Below are 17969 nucleotides of genomic sequence, written 5' to 3'. Positions count from 1 at the left end.
CGAATCGGGAATTGGGGTGTCCAGGCAATTCTGATTGCCCCGGATTGGCCTCGGAGGGCGTGGTACGCGGATCTTCTGGACATATCCGTCGCAGACCCTTGGCATCTGCCAATGAGTAAAGATCTTCTGCAACAAGGACCGTTCATCTACGTGGACTTACGGCGACTTCGTTATAGGGCTTGGAGGTTGAGCGGAACATCCTAGCTCACAAGGCCCTTTCCAAGAAGGTTATTGCAACCATGGTTCAGGCCAGAAAGCGTGTGACATCAAAGCACTACCATAATGGAGGAGAGGAGGAGATATGTCTATTGGTGCGAAGAGCGCACGTTTCCATCTGTGGATTTTCACCTGGGACGCTTCTTGCGTTTCCTCCAGTGGACATGGGCATGTGTCTGGGCTCCCTTAAGGTTCAGATTTTGGCCTTCTCTATTTTCTTCCAGAAGAAGTTGGCAGTGTTGCCAGAAGTTCAGACCTTCTTGCAAGGGGTACTTTGCATACATCCGCCCTTTGTGCTACCAACGGCACCATGGGATTTGGATGTGATATTGAAGTTTTTACAGTCCTCCTGGTTTGAGCCGTTGATGATGGTGGAAGACAAGTACCTTACGTGGAAGACTGTAATGTTGCTGGCCCTGGCTTCTGCTAGGCGTGTCTCAGAATTGGGGGCCTTATCATGTAAAAGTCCATACTTGGTCTTTTATGGAGACAGAGCAGAACTCAGGACTAGGCAGCAGTTCCTGCCGAAAGTTGTCTCTGCATTCCATTTGAACCAACCTATTGTGGTCCCATCTAGTTCTGGCGCTTCTGCTCCTCCGGAGGCATTGGGTGCTGTGCGAGCCTTGAAGATCTATGTCAAGTGGATGGCTCTGATCAGAAAGACTGATTCCTTGTTTGTGCTCTATGATACACAGAAAAAGGGGTGCCCTGCTTCTAAGCAGTCCATTGCTCGTTGGACTAGGCTGACTATCCAACAGACGTACTGTATGTGTCAGCAGCCTTACCTGTTCCTCAGTCTCTGAAAGCCACTCTACAAGAACAGTGGGGTCTTCCTGGGCGACTGCCCGTGGAGTCTCGGCCTTGTAATTATACCGAGCTGCTAGCTGGTCAAGGAAGAACACCTTTGTGAAGTTCTACAAGTTTGATACTCTGGCTAAAGAGGATACCCAGTTTGGGCAGGCGGTGCTGCAGATGTCTACGCACATTCACACCAGTTCTGGAAGCTTTAGGACATCCCCACTGTGATCCCCAGTATCCCTTATGGATGCTAGAGAAAATAGGTTTTTAGTACCTACCGGTAAATCCGTTTCTCGTAGTCCTTAAGGGATATTGGGCGCCCGCCTCAGTGCGTGGCCTCGTTTGCAGGTTTTTCTACTACAAAAGTTTACCTGTTCAGCTGTTGCTGTTTTGTTACCAGCTGTTGCTTTTTGGTTTATGTTGCGGTGTGCTGGTGTGTGAGAATCTCAACACTCGTTATTGTTATGTTCCTTCTCTAAAGTATGTCCATTCTCCTTCGTGCACAGTTTTACCTAGACTGGCTGTAGGAGGGGGCATAGAGGGGAGGAGCCAGCACACTCAGTGGAAGAAACTTAAAGTGTGCCGGCTCCTTTGGACCCCATCTGTACCCCATTGTACTAAGTGATCCCCAGTATCCCTTATGGACTACGAGAAAAGGATTTACCGGTAGGTACTAAAATCCTATTTTCTGCTACCTGGCCTCCAAATCTGTACGTACAAAATCTGTGCATACTGCTTCCAACAACGCCGCTATGATCAACTCTGCTGAAGGTCATTTGTACTGAGAGGTGGTAAAATGCTGGCAATAAGGCAGTGTGTGTATATTTTATTATTTATTTGTTATTGATATTGACCTATAACTATAGTATGCTAGTGTGATGCTTTTAATGGTACTGTACATAGCACTGTAGCCCAATCCTGTAGTTTGTGTTCTGTTGACTGCTACACGGAGAGCTGTTCATATCTGAATAAGCCCAGTGTGCATGTAAGCAACATTTATTTTTATAATCCCTGATGAACAAATCCTTAAAACAAATATGGTTATCTAAATAAAGAAGGATCGCCAATATGTGTCGCTTCCATTTAACCATTATGAGGAAACGTAGGTACTTATTAAGTTAATCTGTGAATGTCATCTTAAATTCAGCTTTGGAAAATGGGTACATCTGTCCAGATATGTGGCATAAAGTAGGGAAAATATTGTCAAGAGTGGATAATGTAGAAGTCACAGTATCAGAAGGTCTGAAGAATTTGTGAAGGTTAAAATGTTAACTGAAACCATTTAAAAATTTAACCAATTTCTTAATTGACATTTTCATGCATAAATGACAGAATATTTTTAGATGACTCGTAGCCATAAGTAAGTCCTGTATGACTTATCAATAAGACAATTTCAAGATTAAATTTCAACATAATTGTGTTTTTACATAATGATTTTACGTATGACTTACATTCAAATTGCACTGAATGTGTCCTGAAATTTAATTTTCATAGATCATGTGATAGAAGTATGCAAATAGATTATAATTACGGTAGATAACATTGGAAACTGCATAAAATTGTTAGCTTTTTCAAAGTAAATTTTTTTTAATTTAATTTTTTTAAATATCTCCTTAATTCTCCAATGTAAAGAACGCCAAAGATCTTCCCCATTTCGCGATCAATAAAGTCAGGGCTACCCTCTTACAAATGATGTGGCCTGTTAGTAGATATTCTTGGGTAATCTCCAAGCAATAGCAGGTACAAATATGGGGGAAATGGGGTACATAGTCCCCTCTCACCCATATATCGAAAGACTTACGAATAAGGGGACCCCCAACTTTTTGGAAGATCTTCTTTTTCTTCACTGCTTGATTTATCTGTAGTGTAGGGGTTAATGTCTAATGTTAACACTGATCACCAGACATTAACTTCTATGGGGGCACCTAGGAGAGTGTTCAATTAGTGCCATTTTTTCGACCAATTGACAAAACTGCACTTTTCGCCCTTTTTACATTCGACTTATTTAATGTCCGTACCATTTTTTCGACTGGTCGAAAAATCCGTCACTGGTGGAAACCACATGTATCGGTAGATTCGCCGCTGATACATGTGTTTCGGCAAATTTACAGGCGTTTTTGCCTGTTTTTCACCCATGCCGATTCGACAGAAAAAAAAGTGAAATGGCATGTGTGAAAATAAATGGATTCAAAATCCTGCGAAAATGCCCGCAATTTAATACCCTTTGTCGAATTAGTGCCGTTTTGTTTGACCAGTCGAAAAAACTGCACTTAATTCAGTACCCCCATAGTTGGAATTGAAAGAAAGGACCACTTTTTAAAATGAGAATACACCCGTCTGTTTAGGTTTCATGGTTGGCAAGCCAGTACCACAATCAATTTACATCTACTACATTACTGTGGTTTTATTTTACTACTATTCTGCAAACATGTCTCTCATACAGTGTGTTAAATATACTCTATTTAATATAATTTCAGGGGTACTTGTGTTTACCATACATGGCGCTGCAGCAGCATCATCTACTTTCTGATGTTAGTGTTCGTGGTTTTGTAGCTGGAGCCACTAACATCCTCTTCCGGCAACAGAAACATCTCAGTGATGCCATTGTTGAGGTTGGTAATGTACTGTACTTTCAGAAATGTGTACTACTTTGTCAAATCTGCATTTTCAACTAGTAAGACTTGTTTACTAAGTTACCCCTCCCCCTAACCGGTGTTTAGCCTGTTTTTTGTCTTTGCTGCTCCCATCCTCTTACAGTACTGGCAAAAATCAGGGGGGAGTATTTGGAAGATTGAGCGAGAGGGACAATCACAATCCACAATCAGGACATTGCAGTTAATGATTGGTCTTTCTGCTCATACCCACCCCTGCTGCAATTGGTTAACTTAATTGATTTGTTAGTTCTGTATTGCAGAACCTCAGTAAAATTGGCTGTATGTAGAAACAAAAAACACAGGAATCCCCTAGCACTTAGGATGACATCCGCAACAGGATTTTAAAACTACTTGGTGGTAGATAATTTAGAGATCTCAGTTGCATATATTTGCAAAGATATGGTAAGCTTCCAGGCAAACTTCTTGGAGTCTCTGATACTGGAGGTCCCTAATACTAAATCTAAGTCCGGGGAGTGGAACCCGACAAGCCAGCGAGGGCCAGCCAGACCAGTGTGAAGCTAAAGTGTTAATGTTAATAAGAAATAAGCAAAAGCTATGTATTAAAGGTGATACACAAGTGAGAGGTATAATTAAAATGCTTAAAGGAGTATTATTAGTAGAATTTTTTTTTTAAAGTGTTTCAAAAAGTTATAAATTAAATAGATTACATTACTAGTTGGATTGAGCAGTTACCTAATTTTTAGTGCTGTATGTAGAAACCAAAGGGGCTCCTAGATAGGCTGATTTTGGAGCGTTTGCACACATTTTTTTTGATCCAGAGATCCATAAATCCACTGCAAAGCGACAGTTTACTCTGCAGCCTTCTCTATTATTATTCTTATTCTTATTATTGTTGTTATTATTGTTGTTGGTATTATTATTATAGTTTATTGTATGGCGCCAAAAGGGTTCCGCAGCGCCCAGTTACAGATTAGATATACACATAATCAGAACAGGAAAACAGTGACTTACAGTTGAAGACAATATAGGACAAGTACAGGGTAACTAAGCATAACTACACCAGTAAACGACATAGAGATAATTTTCAAGGTGGTCAAAAAACTGCAGGATTTGGGCAGTTGAGGATTATTAACGTAAGAAAGCACATGAGGGAAGCGGGCCCTACTCATGAGAGCTTACATTCTAATGGGGAGGGGCAGACAGACAGGGCTGACACAAATGGGGTAGACCGAGCATGGGACAGGGTTAGGATGAGATTTGGCTGGGTTTGGTAAAGAAGTGGGTCTTAAGAGCCTGTTTGCAGTTCTGTAGAGAGGTGGAGAGTCTGAGGGGGAGAGGTAAAGAATTCCAGAGAAAGGGAGCAGCACATGAAAAGTCTTGGAGATAGGAGTGGGAGGAAGTAATCAGAAGACAGGAGAGTCGGCATGTGCATTAGCAGAGCGAAGAGGACGGGTGGGAGAGTAAAGGGAGATGATGTCCGAGATGTAAATGGGAGAGGAGTTGGGTGAGTGCTTTATAAGTGAGTGTGAGAAGTTTGAATTGGATTCTGAAAGGGAAGGGAAGCCAGTGAAGGGCTTGCAGGAGAGGGGAGGTGGATGTGGTGCGTTTGGTGAGGAAGATGAGCTGGGCTGCAGCATTGAGGATAGATTGGAGTGGAGAGAGCTAATTGTCAGGGAGGCCAGTTAGGAGGAGATTATAGTAATCCAGTCTGGAAATAATCAGTGAGTGAATAATGGTCTTAGTGAGAAAAGGTCTGATCCTCGAAATGTTTTTTAGATGAAAATTACAGGTTTGTGAGAGGTGCTGAATGTGTGGTTTGAAGGAGAGGGAGGAGTCAAGGATTACACCAAGACAGCGTACTTGTGGGCTAGAGGAGATAGTTGTGCGATCAATGGATAATGAGATTGTGGGATGTGAGGTTGTGCAGGAGGGTGGGAAGATGATCAGCTCAGTCTTAGACTTGTTGAGTTTAAGAAAGCGCTGGGACATCCAGGGGGAGAGAGCAGAAAGACAGTTGGAGGTACGAGTGAGGAGAGCTGTGGAGAGATCAGGGAGGAAAGGTAGATTGGAGTGTCATCAGCATAGAGGTGATATTGGAAGTTAAAAGAACTAATGAGTTCACCTAAAGAGGTCGTCTAGAGAGAGAAAAGGAGAGGACCAAGAACAGAGCCATGGGGGACACCAACAGTTGGCGGAAGTTGGGGGGAGGTAGCATCATGAGAGGAGCAGAGAAGGAATGATCAGAGAGGTAGGAGGACATCTAGGAGAGGGCAGTATCACGCAGACCAAGAGGGTGAAGGATTTGCAGAAGGAGGGGTGGTCCACAGTGTCAAAAGCAGCAGAGAGGTTTAAGAATAATCAGAGAGTAGTGGCCCTTAGATTTGGCTGCATGGAGGTCATTGCAGACTTTTGTGAGGGCAGTTTCAGTGGAGTGGAGAGAACAGAAACCAGACTGGAATGGGTCAAGCAGTGAGTGAGAGGAAATAAAGGCAGTGAGGCGATTATAGACAATATGCTCAAGAAGTTTGGAGGCAAAAGGGAGGAGAGAGATGGGTCGATAGTTGGAGAAAGTGTTTGGATCAAGGGTAGGTTTTTTTAAGAATTGGGGAGACAAGAGCATGCTTGAAGGCAGAGGGCGCAGTGCCTGATGAGAGGGGGAGATTGAGAAGAGGGCAAGATGGGAACAGGCAGAAGGAGAGAGGTAGTGGAGGAGGTGGGAGGGGATAGGGTCAAGTGGGGGGGGGGGGGGGGGGGGGGGAACGGATGAGGGCCATGACTTCCTCACCAGATACATGGGAGAAAGATGTCAGAGTTGGTAAGGGGGAAGGGGATGGGTGGTTGCTGGTCTGGTGGGATGTGATGTCCTGAAGAGTAGACAATGATCTGGCATTCCAGAGGGCACAGGATAGGGTATAGGAGTTTGTTGGAGAGATGTGAATGAGATTATCAGAATTGCTGTAGCGTTGAGGTAAGATTAATTTGGAAGGAAGGGATAAAGAGGGTGTAATGATGGTGTTGGGTCCTTGGCTAGGAAGGGAGACTGCAGGAGTGAGGCAGGGTGGGAGTGCAGTATGATAGTGGTGGAGAAGAGGTGAGGTGACAGGCAGAGGAGGGAGAGAGCAGGGTTGAGTGGTGGGGTAGAGAGCCTGTGAAGGGGCAGAGGTAAGTTTCAATGGGGAAACATAAGAGGACGGGAAGGGAGAGAGGATGAGATGTAGGAGACTAGGAGAGAAGGATAGAGGAGGACAGAATAAAGAATTAGGAAGTCGAGGAGTAGTGGGGGATGTTGCCAGCCTGGCCATAGTGTGGATGGGGTAAATAGTGGTAGTAAAACGAGAATAGGAGGAGTGGTGACTGAATGAGAGAGCAGTGAAATTGCAGAAATAAATACGATTTGCAAGTATTTAAAATGTGGTTAATGTCTACAGGTTAACAGTAAGTCAAATATTTTGCTGATGTTAGATGGAAAATTACATAGCGTTAGCAAACGGCAAGTCAGTGTTACTTCATTAACTATGCTTCTCAGTGAAACATTTGTTTTCCAGGTATTTGCAGGGTCCGTGTTAAAGTTGCATTGCAGGTGTTTTTTGCAGAAAGTGAATGTATAGTTTCCGGAGTAAGTGAAGATTGGAGAATATTAGAAGTGAACATACATTTGTAGATGCCGGCCAAGTATTGTTGGATTGTGTTGGTTTTTTCCGCATTTGTTTGTTTGTTGTTTCCTTTCAGTTTCCGTCCAGTTTAAGTCCAGTATAAATCACAGATGACATCCTTAGAAACATTCATCCTTTGATAACTTTCAACCCAAACTGATTCAGCCAAGCTGATTCAGCTAGACTACTCACTAATATCAAGACTAACAAACATGTGTATGTAAGCACATTGATTGTGTGGACCCACCCCTAGCCCATCACCCATTTGAAGCAATAAAACTTACACAAACAAATGGTGCGTGGGGATGAAACCATCACACATTCCCCAAATAACTTCTAATAAAACCTGCTTAAATCTGCTAATAATAAATACACTATTCATACCTATAGCTAAGCATTCATGGTATTCATATGTAGCAGATGCAATACAGCTTGCTGGTAATTGTTGTTCCACTATTCATACCTGTAGGTAAGAGAACAATGAGATATGAAGTTACTTCATAGTCCTTGCATATTGATTATAAAATTATCCAGTATAAGTCAGACGACATGAAAAGTGGATACTGCTGTATTGATTGTTGTGTCTAAAAATAACTTTAATTTGGTACAAATGTAAATTGTCTTGCACAGTTAATTGTTTTAAACAAATTTATTGGGCACACTTATTTTTCATTCCAACCAGCTAGATCTGGCAGATGATCTGCCATATAATTGTATAGTGTATGTCCAGCTTTAGACATGTTTAGTTTAAGAAAGCATTGGGACATCCAGGAAGAAATAGCAGAGAAACAGTTGGAGGTACGAGTGAGTAGAGAAGGGGAGAGGTCATGGGAGAAAAGGTAAATCTTAGTATCGTCAGGATAGAGATGATATTGGAGGTCAAAAAAGCGGATGAGCTCCCCTAAAGAGGGCGTATTGAGAGAAAACAGGAGAGGTCCAAGAACAGAACATTGAGGGTCACCCAACTGTTGTGGAATTAGTGGGGGGGTGGTGCCGTCAAGAGAGGAGACAGAGATGGAACGGTCAGAGACTAATCTTAAGTATCTAGTACACGATAAGCTAACCGAGACGCAAAATTGAAGAAAAAGTAACACAATGAAGTAAAGTAGCAAGAAAAAGTATCAAAATTGAATAAAAATAACGTAGTACAGGAATCACACCATATGACGCAAAAGGGATAGAAGTATAAGGACACATTTGAAGAAATATTTTCAGTCATTAGTTTGCCTTCACGTCCCTTTCCCATAAAAAAAAAAGTCAATTTTGTTTAATGAATAGAATGACTAACATTGATTTGTTATGCCGCTGCCCCCGTTTGGCCGCCTCTGCCCCCATAGTGCTCTGTCTTCGCCTAGGATCGCCCGCATCTTTTTTTGTCAGTTTTTTGCGATCCAACCTGAATTAGGCCCCCTGTCACAAAAGGTGTGGAAGAAGCTTCATCTGCTTGTAATGTTATGGGGAGGTCCTACTTCAACAGAGCTGCTGTGAGATGTCCAGGTTATAATGTACAATATGATTACTTACATACAGATGTGTTCTTATTCATCTAGCCTCAATATGCCACACAGAGCGAGATGCCTGGCATGAGTGATCTGCCAGGGCCCATGCAACTTTGCTAGCATCAGGCGGTGTTTTTTGCCTAAAATGCATCCTGGGTGCACCAGGAGACACTGCTGATTAATTTGATATGGAACACTTGTATATTGTGTGTAATGTAGTCTGTATATGGAGCACAACAGAACTTATGTTGGGAACAAAACTGTTGCTGCTGCATTGTAGTACTTCATATACATATTCAGAGACAGATACAGGTGTCACATATCAAACTAATCAGCACCGTCTACCAGCACACCCTAGCCACATCATGTAAGTAAGGTGCACTTTTTTGTCCCACGCTAGCAGTCTCTCACAGGAAATGGCGCACTCGGAAGGGCTGTTTGTTGCAACTGCGGCAATGACGTATGAGGACATATCTGAGAATGTAAATTTTTGCTTTAGTGCTCCATATTTATGTCATTTTTACCTCTTAAACCTTAAATTCCAGCTTTAGTCTTAATTGTGATCAGAATGCATGCAGCTATCTTTGTCATATTCTTTGGATTTTGCATTTCAAGGTAGATGAAGCTCGGATCCATATTCATGACCCTGAGCTGAGGAAGATCCTGAACCCTACAACTGCTGACCTCCGATTCATTGACCACTTGGTAAAGCATGTCACTGAGAACCGGGATGACGTCTTCCTTGATGGCACAGGCTGGGAGGGAGGAGACGAATGGATCAGGGCACAGTTTGCTCATTACCTGCATTCTTTGCTGTCTGCCACTGCACAACCAGGTAGTAATCCGTAAATCCCAAACTGTCCAAGCAGATAATATTAAGACTATCAGATTATTTTTGATCGCAAAATAAAATTTCCTATAAGCATATCATGTGTGCTACAATTGCCACAATTGTTTTTCTCCACAGACAATGAAAAGATGCTGTCAGACTATGGATCTGCTTTTATAGGAATGTGGAAAATTACACACAACTATAGAGTGTGGAACAGCAATAAACACCCAGCTCTTGCTGAAGTGAATCCAAAGTATGATTATAGATCCTAGAAACCAAAAAGAATAATTGTAATGTATGCATGCATTTAGTATGTTCCCATAATTGCATTTTTAATTCGCTGATTTCTTGTTCTCTATGGCCACCCAGTGACTTCCCAGTATATCACCACTTCTTTCCTTTTGCTTTGGATCATCCTCTGGCACCATATTAATATTAACCCTGACAAGTCATTCTATTCACCCACTACTGTACTTCCTGTAAAATATATAATATTTGTATTTTTAGGTCACTGTATAACCCTTATAAAGACATTGCTTAACAACCTTTAATTTTCCTACTTGTCATGTCACGGAAACTTTGTGAGCAGTCATGTGAGTAGTATAGTATAACACTGTAAGAAATGCACATGTGCACAATGGGCCGCGTTCAATGGATAGAATGTTTACAAGTACACTAAAGTATTCTGTAAAGCATAAAGAAGTTTGTTTTGTGTATGTTTGGTTCATCTCTACTTCAAAAAAAGCTACGTCTGCTAGTATCAGATGAATTTTAATTGCAGATGTATTAACGTGCAATCAATAAATTAAACCTCTGACATTCAGGACCGGAGTAATATTTAGTCTATCCTTCTGAACAAAACATTTGTTCCATTCATAGTACTTTACTGTAATTTACAATCTCATAGGAATGAAATATCTGTAATCCAGACCACTAGCTAGACCTGTAAACCTCAGGTTCTTCCTCTGTAGTATATGTACTCCATTGGGGAACATCAGGCTTTAGCAATACTTCAGTCTGTTTACCACTACTAAATATAACGTTATGTTTACTAGTGAAGAATGAAAATTAAACTAAAGTAATCTTATGGGTTATTTGATACTGACCAAAGTGTTCTAGAAGCACCAGAGCAGAGGCAGGAAACTCCAGGCAGGAAAGAGGAACTACACGGGTTTTGACAGGTGCAGGGTGCTTGAATGAGCACTACAAACACACACACACACACACACACACACACACACACACACACACACACACACTCTCTCACACTCTCTCTCTTTAGGGCATACTAGATAAACACTTTTTTAATGTAGCACTGACCACAGGTTAAACGGAAAGGTTGGGTAGCACCATTGTAGTTTGATGATATTTCAATACCTGTGCAAGTGTATGAATGTGCAGTCCCTAATTACACTTTATGCTTCAGTCTGCAATATGTTGTTTTTACCCTTATTTCATAAGCACACAACATCCTAACTGCAGTAGTGTTCTTCTCTTTCAGTCATCCATTCCAGGGCCAATACAGTGTGTCAGATGTAAAGTTAAGATTTTCACAGTAAGTAAACCTATGTTAAGTATATTTTCATTGAACTCTGTGGCAGATATATTAAGCCTGGTGAAATGATAAAGCATTGATAAGTGGAAGGTGATAAATGCACCAGCCAATCATTACAGGTTTGAAAATTACAGGAGCTGATTGGCTGGTGCATTATCACCTTCCACTTATCACTGCTTTATCACTTCTCCAGGCTTAATACATCTGCCCCTCTGTTCTTTATTGATAATTTCTCTGTAGACTGTCACTACAATGTTTCTAGTTAACTGACTAGTTTATGACTTTTACTGTTTTTTTATTTAGTATGATTAAGTGCCTGCAAAGTACAAACTGTCACTAAGGATAGCATAACTGAAACGAGTTTTATTTTAAAGCTCTGTACAGAACAGTGAGAGGGGGAAGAAGATAGGCAACGCCGTTGCTACCACAAGTCGGAGCATGGTACAGACTGGTAAAGCTGTAGGTAAGAGAATAATACTTGACTAAATTACAGCTTGATCTGAAAATAAAAGTATTGATTTTACTGTGTTTTAAAGACCGCAAGTGGTAAGTATGTTCTATACACGAAGGACTTTTTCTCTGTGATGCCTGCAGCCTCAATTTATTTCTATGCACTTATCATAATGGCTTATTTCTATTACCCCTCCTTTCTTTGTATGAGAAGCAAACGTGTAATAACTGCTAACATGGCATCACAGAATGGCTGTCTCCTGAAGCAAACGTTGTTGATTCTATTAGCCATAAGGATTCTGGATAGTAGAGTAATAAATAAAGCAAGGAGAAAAGTCTACTGGAATTTGACATGAACTAATTATTTAGATAATATGTAAAGCCTAGAATAAATCAGAAAGGGGAACATGAATTACACATAACAGATCAAGGGTCAGAAAAAAAGAGGGATTTCAGGAAAGCTTATAATAACAAAACAACTGTTCACTCTTATACAGTGAGAGAGAAACTGGTTTGCAGTATTAGAATATGGTGCATGCGTTGTATATGTTTGAAGGAAAAAGTAGGCACATGGGCTCGAGAAATAAAAATATATGTACCCCTTTTCCACCAAAATCCTATGCCTGACCCTGGATTTGGAACACTGTTCCAGTCCTGGGATAGACCCCTTTCCTACTGCTGCTCCAACCTAGATTATTCCCGGGTCAGCCCTGTTCAAACTGCACTGTGCAGTCTCTTTTCTACTTGTGTTTGGAGATGACATCCTCTCCAAGTGCCAGGAAATCCGTCTCTCCCCATGCTGTAAACAGGACCAGTGTTGGTTGACCTGTGCTCTGTTTACACTGAGCCCAGGTTTTTTTTTTTTTTTTGGGGGGGGGGACACTTTTCCACTGCGCCACAACCCAGGTTATATCTGCTACAACCTAGGTTTGAGCAACAGTGGAAAGTAGATAAGTCATAGGAATCCAAATGCTCTGTTATTGGGGTATACTATTTATCATTATACTAGTCTTATTTGGGGCCTAATTCAAAGTTGATAGCAGCAGCAAATTTGTTAGCAGTTGGGCAAAACCATGTGCACTGCAGGGGGGGGCAGATATAACATGCGCAGAGAGAGTTAGATTTGGGTGGGGTGTGTTCAAACTGAAATCTAAATTGCAGTGCAAAAATAAAGCAGCCAGTATTTACCATGCACAGAAACAAAATAACCCACCCAAATCTAACTCTCTGCAAATGTTATATCTGCCCCCCCCCCCCCCCCTTTCCTGCAGTGCACATGGTTTTGCCCAACTGCTAACAAGTTTGCTGGTGCGATCAACTCTGAATTACCCCCTTGGTTTCTTGTATATGCCTTTAAAATTGTCCTAGACTGTAAGGTTATTACTGTAGAAATTACAGATATTGACAAAGTGGTCAGGAGTTACAAATGAAGGTTAAAATAGATCAATGTTCCATAACTCGTATGTTATGGTTATAATAATGCATCAAGGGGTCTATTTACTTAGCCTTGGATGGAGATAAAGTACCAGCCAATCGGCTCCTAACTGCTATGCTACAGGCTGTGTTTGAAAAATGACAGTTAAGAGCCACATACACTAGAACGATAATGCCCAAATTCGGGCATTCAGGCCAATATATCGGGTGAAATCGGGCATTTTGGATGTGTTTCCGATCCGATGCGCGTTCCCGTGAGGGTCGGATTGGCTCCCCTAGATCGTTAGTGCTGCACTCGTGATATGTCTGTTCCCGCAGGCATGGCTGGGATCGCATACGATATATCGCATGCAAAATGTACCAAATCGTATGGAACTACTCCCGGGAAGCTCCCGGGAGAGTTCAAAGGAAACCTCTCCAACTACAGCCTCAGACATATGTAGTGTATGGGGCCCTTTAGGAGCCGATTGGCTGGTACTTTTTATCCAGTGACTTTATCTCCATCCAAGGCTTAGTAGATAGACCCCTAATTTACATAAAATTAGACACTGAGAACTAGAAAGTATTTAGGATTTTCTCCCAGGAAGATGAGTGGCAGTGAGTGATTACTGTATGTGCAATAGTTGGAGAGACACGTTGCCTCAGGAAGGAAGACTGTGGCTTAGCTGGGGTTGTGTCTGTTACCTTCGTGATCAGGACCTGGAAGTGACATAACGAGAGGGCAAGAGAGAACTTCCACCCTTACAGCGCCTAAATATTTTCTCAGTTCGTTTGAGGTTGTTTTTTTTTGGTTTGGCTATGCACCAGTGGACACTCGCGGGCCCGCTTCGCTCGCCACAGGTTACTATTCCAAATAGATTGTGACATGGACCCAGGGGCTTATGGGAAAGGTTCTCTCCACAAAATGAAACTAGACGCTACCCTTAGCTGGGAACTGGATGTATGTGTATTTTCACCCCACCCCCCTAAAAAAAAGAGAGATATGGCGCCCTCTAGTGTAATATTTTAATACGAACCAGTGACGAACAAATGTAATATAAGTGATCGGTATGAGATACCGATGGACGGGATGCCGGGTGCTCGCACGCTGCGGCCACAGGGGCTCGCTGCGCTTGCCACAAGTTATATTCTCCATCTATGGGTGTCATGGACACTCATAGAGGGAGGAAAGCCTGTGTCGCCGGCATTGTACCACTGTGCGGGATCCCGGCGTCTGCATTGTGATCACCGGGATCACATATGGCGGTATGTTAACCACATACCTAATATAAGTTCTGCATGTTGCAAAAATAGTTAAAAATAAGCAGTGAAAAGCTTAATTATCTTTAGCCTCAGTCTCCTTTAGCCTTCAAATTTTATTCCCAACATATCACATGCAATTAATCAAAAATAAGAAAACAAAAAATAGTGCAATACTGACTTTGAGGGAGATTTATCAGAGCTTGGAAAGAGATAAAGTGGACAGAGAGTGTACCAACCATCAACTCCTAACTGTCATTTTTAAAACAATGCCTGTGAACAGTCAGAAGCCATTGATCGCAAATATGCGATATACCTGAGAACTGACAGTGGGAACACAAAAAGAAAAAATGCTGGGTCTCTCGAGATGCGCTGTGACCAATCAGCAGCGCTGTCCTGTGCAGTCAATCCGTTTCATGCTCAAATAGCAGAGGAAGGGGAGGAGACCATGGAGACTGATTGTTCTCTCCGCACTCTCTGCTCTTCACAGGATCTAGATCATCCAACCTGCTGTGTTTGTGGGTGAGGCTACCAGAGCCAGGCAGGGGATGAGGACGGTGAAATTATTGGGGAAAGCTGCAATGACCAGTATTTGATCTACAGGAGCCAGAGGACTGCGATGGGAGCCTTTTGCGAGAATCATGCCCATGGAAGATGCCAGTGGTGGGATAGGATGTGGCAGGGGGTGATACCAGATGAGCCTGCCATAGTAAGAGTACACACAGAATGGGAGTATACGGAGGACACAGATAACATATGAGGAAAGGTGCACCGTTCACACACGGGGATAAGTACATGAAATGGGCACAGAGTAATGTTTGTACACAATGGGGCAAGCAGAGACAATGACATGCACAGGGCAGTGGAATATCAGCGGAACAGAGGCAGAGCTGGGCTATTATGTGTATAATGTCACTGGAGGTAATACAGGTCGGTGGGAAGCAGCAGAGGGGTAGAGCCGGGACACTCAGGCCCATTTATGAATAATTGCATTTGCACTTCTATTTGGGCATGATATTAGCACCCATAATTGCAATGCAATATGCGATTTAGATCAACGACATGTATCAAAGAGCACTGACAGGTAAAGAAACTCTGAAAGGGGCCCATCCCATCCCTGAATTGTGCTCTGAGTGTGAGACTTGTGCGGTTGTGCAGTCTGTATTGCTGTGGAGGGTTCCGGAGGAACCTACTCCTGGTGCTTTCTGCAAAGTGTAGCTCATAGGCTACAACGGGCTAACGCCATCTTCAGATAGTGGTAACTGTAGGAGTAAAGCTCGGGAATGCTTTGCGCTTCGAAGCTTGGTAAATATGGCAGAATCACATCCCCCATAGGAACCTATAGGGGCTGCCGTCTGTAATGCAGATATCAGAGATCCCTTCTTCATAAATTTGTGTGATAAAAAATATACACTGCTCAAAAAAATAAAGGGAACACTAAAATAACACATCCTAGATCTGAATTAATGAAATATTCTTATTAAATACATAGTTGAATGTGCTGACAATCACACAAAAATTATCAATGGAAATCAAATTTATTAACCCATGGAGGTCTGGATTTGGAGTCACCCTCAAAATTAAAGTGGAAAACACACTACAGGCTGATCCAACTTTGATGTAATGTCCTTAAAACAAGTCAAAATGAGGCTCAGTAGTGTGTGTGGCCTCCACTTGCCTGTATGACCTCCCTACAATGCCTGGGCATGCTCCTGATGAGGTGGCGGATGGTCTCCTGAGGGATCCCCTCCCAGACCTGGACTAAAGCATCCGCCAACTCCTGGACAGTCTGTGGTGCAATGTAGCGTTGGTGGATGGAGCGAGACATGATGTCCCAGATGTGCTCAATTGGATTCAGGTCTGGGGAACGGGCGGGCCAGTCCATAGCATCAATGCCTTCGTCTTGCAGGAACTGCTGACACACTTCAGCCACATGAGGTCTAGCATTGTCTTGCATTAGGAGGAATCCAGGGCCAACCGCACCAGCATATGGTCTCACAAGGGGTCTGAGGATCTCATCTCTGTACCTACTGGCAGTCAGGCTACCTCTGGCGAGCACATGGAGGGCTGTGCGGCCGCCCAAAGAAATGCCACCCCACACCATTACTGACCCACTGCCAAACCGGTCATGCTGGAGGATGTTGCAGGCAGCAGAACGTTCTCCTTGGCGTCTCCAGACTCGCGTCTGTCACATGTGCTCAGTGAGAACCTGCTTTCATCTGTGAAGAGCACAGGGCGCCAGTGGCGAATTTGCCAATATTGGTGTTCTCTGGCAGATGCCAAACGTCCTGCACGGTGTTGGGCTGTAAGCACAACCCCCACCTGTGGACGTCGGGCCCTCATACCACCCTCATGGAGTCTGTTTCTGATCGTTTGAGTAGACACATGCACATTTGTGGCTTGCTGGAGGTCATTTTGCAGGGCTCTGGCAGTGCTCCTTCTGTTCCTCCTTGCATAAAGGCGGAGGTAGCGGTCCTGCTGCTGGGTTGTTGCCCTCCTACGGCCTCCTCCACGTCTCCTGATGTACTGGCCTGTCTCCTGGTAGCGCCTCCATGCTTTGGACACTATGCTGACAGACATAGCAAACCTTCTTGCCACAGCTCGCATTGATGTGCCATCCTGGATGAGCTGCATTACCTGAGCCACTTGTGTGGGTTGTAGGGAGGTCATGCAGGCACATGGAGGCCACACACACTACCTAGCCTCATTTTGACTTGTTTTATGGACATTACATCAAAGTTGGATGAGCCTGTAGTGTGTTTTTCCACTTTAATTTTGAGGGTGACTCCAAATCCAGACCTCCATGGTTTAATAAATTTGATTTCCATTGATAATTTTTGTGTGATTTTGTTGTCAGCACATTCAACTATGTAAAGAACAAAGTATTTAATAAGAATATTTCATTCATTCAGATCTAGGATGTGTTATTTTAGTTTTCCCTTTATTTTTTTGAGCAGTGTATGTGGCTTTCCCCTCGAAAATCTGTTTTCAGAAAAAGTTGCACATTTTAAATGATTAATAAGCCACTATATATATGTTGTGTTAATGGGGATAATATATGTCTTTCCAGATAATGTGGAGTACACTAGAGCTTGGGGCATTATACAGTATGTGCAGTGTCACTGTGGCTAATACAGGCAACTGGTCTGCAGCACAGGAGTAGAGCAGTGGTAGTACTGTGTGTGTGTATATTTGTATGTATGTGTACGTATACTGTTTGTGTATGATGTCACTGGGAGTAAAAGTAAGTATATGTCAATGGAGGTAGAGCCAGGGTAGTGTGTATGTTTGTGTGGGTATTTAAGGGGCTTTTGGGGAGAGAGGCTGTTTAATAGATTTAATAACAATACATTTTTACATTTCCATTTAAAATATATAAATATATATACTTTTCTCTAGCATCCATAAGGGATATTGGGGAGATTTAGTATGATGGGGTATAGACGGGGTCCAAAGGAGCCGGTGCACTTTAAATTTATTCACTGGGTGTGCTGGCTCCTCCGCTCTATGCCCCCGTCCCACAGGCAATTTAGAAAAAAGTGCCCTCAGGAGAGGATGCACATCTCTGCAGCTCCAGAGAGTTTTCTTCAATTTCTTTTTCTCATACATCCTAGAGGATGCTGGGGTCACCATTAGAACCATGGGGTAAAGACTGGATCCGCAGGAGATATGGGCACT

At 42.8% G+C, this 17969-nt stretch overlaps 1 protein-coding gene across 1 annotated transcript in view; it reads left to right on the top strand.

The window, feature by feature from the left end:
* Positions 1–17969, top strand: part of AVL9 (AVL9 cell migration associated) — a 245175-nt gene that overhangs the window by 208803 nt on the left and 18403 nt on the right. The window contains exons 11-15 of the mRNA XM_063922557.1: positions 3492–3626; positions 9397–9616; positions 9749–9866; positions 11115–11168; positions 11543–11631. Coding sequence (XP_063778627.1) covers positions 3492–3626; positions 9397–9616; positions 9749–9866; positions 11115–11168; positions 11543–11631 — 616 coding nt within the window. The remainder of the gene's footprint in view (positions 1–3491; positions 3627–9396; positions 9617–9748; positions 9867–11114; positions 11169–11542; positions 11632–17969) is intronic.

This window comes from Pseudophryne corroboree, chromosome 5 (assembly GCF_028390025.1).
Source record: "Pseudophryne corroboree isolate aPseCor3 chromosome 5, aPseCor3.hap2, whole genome shotgun sequence".
Classification (NCBI taxonomy): Eukaryota; Metazoa; Chordata; class Amphibia; order Anura; family Myobatrachidae; genus Pseudophryne; species Pseudophryne corroboree.
Note: the sequence above shows the minus strand (reverse complement) of the source record. Positions and strands in the feature narration are given on the sequence as shown.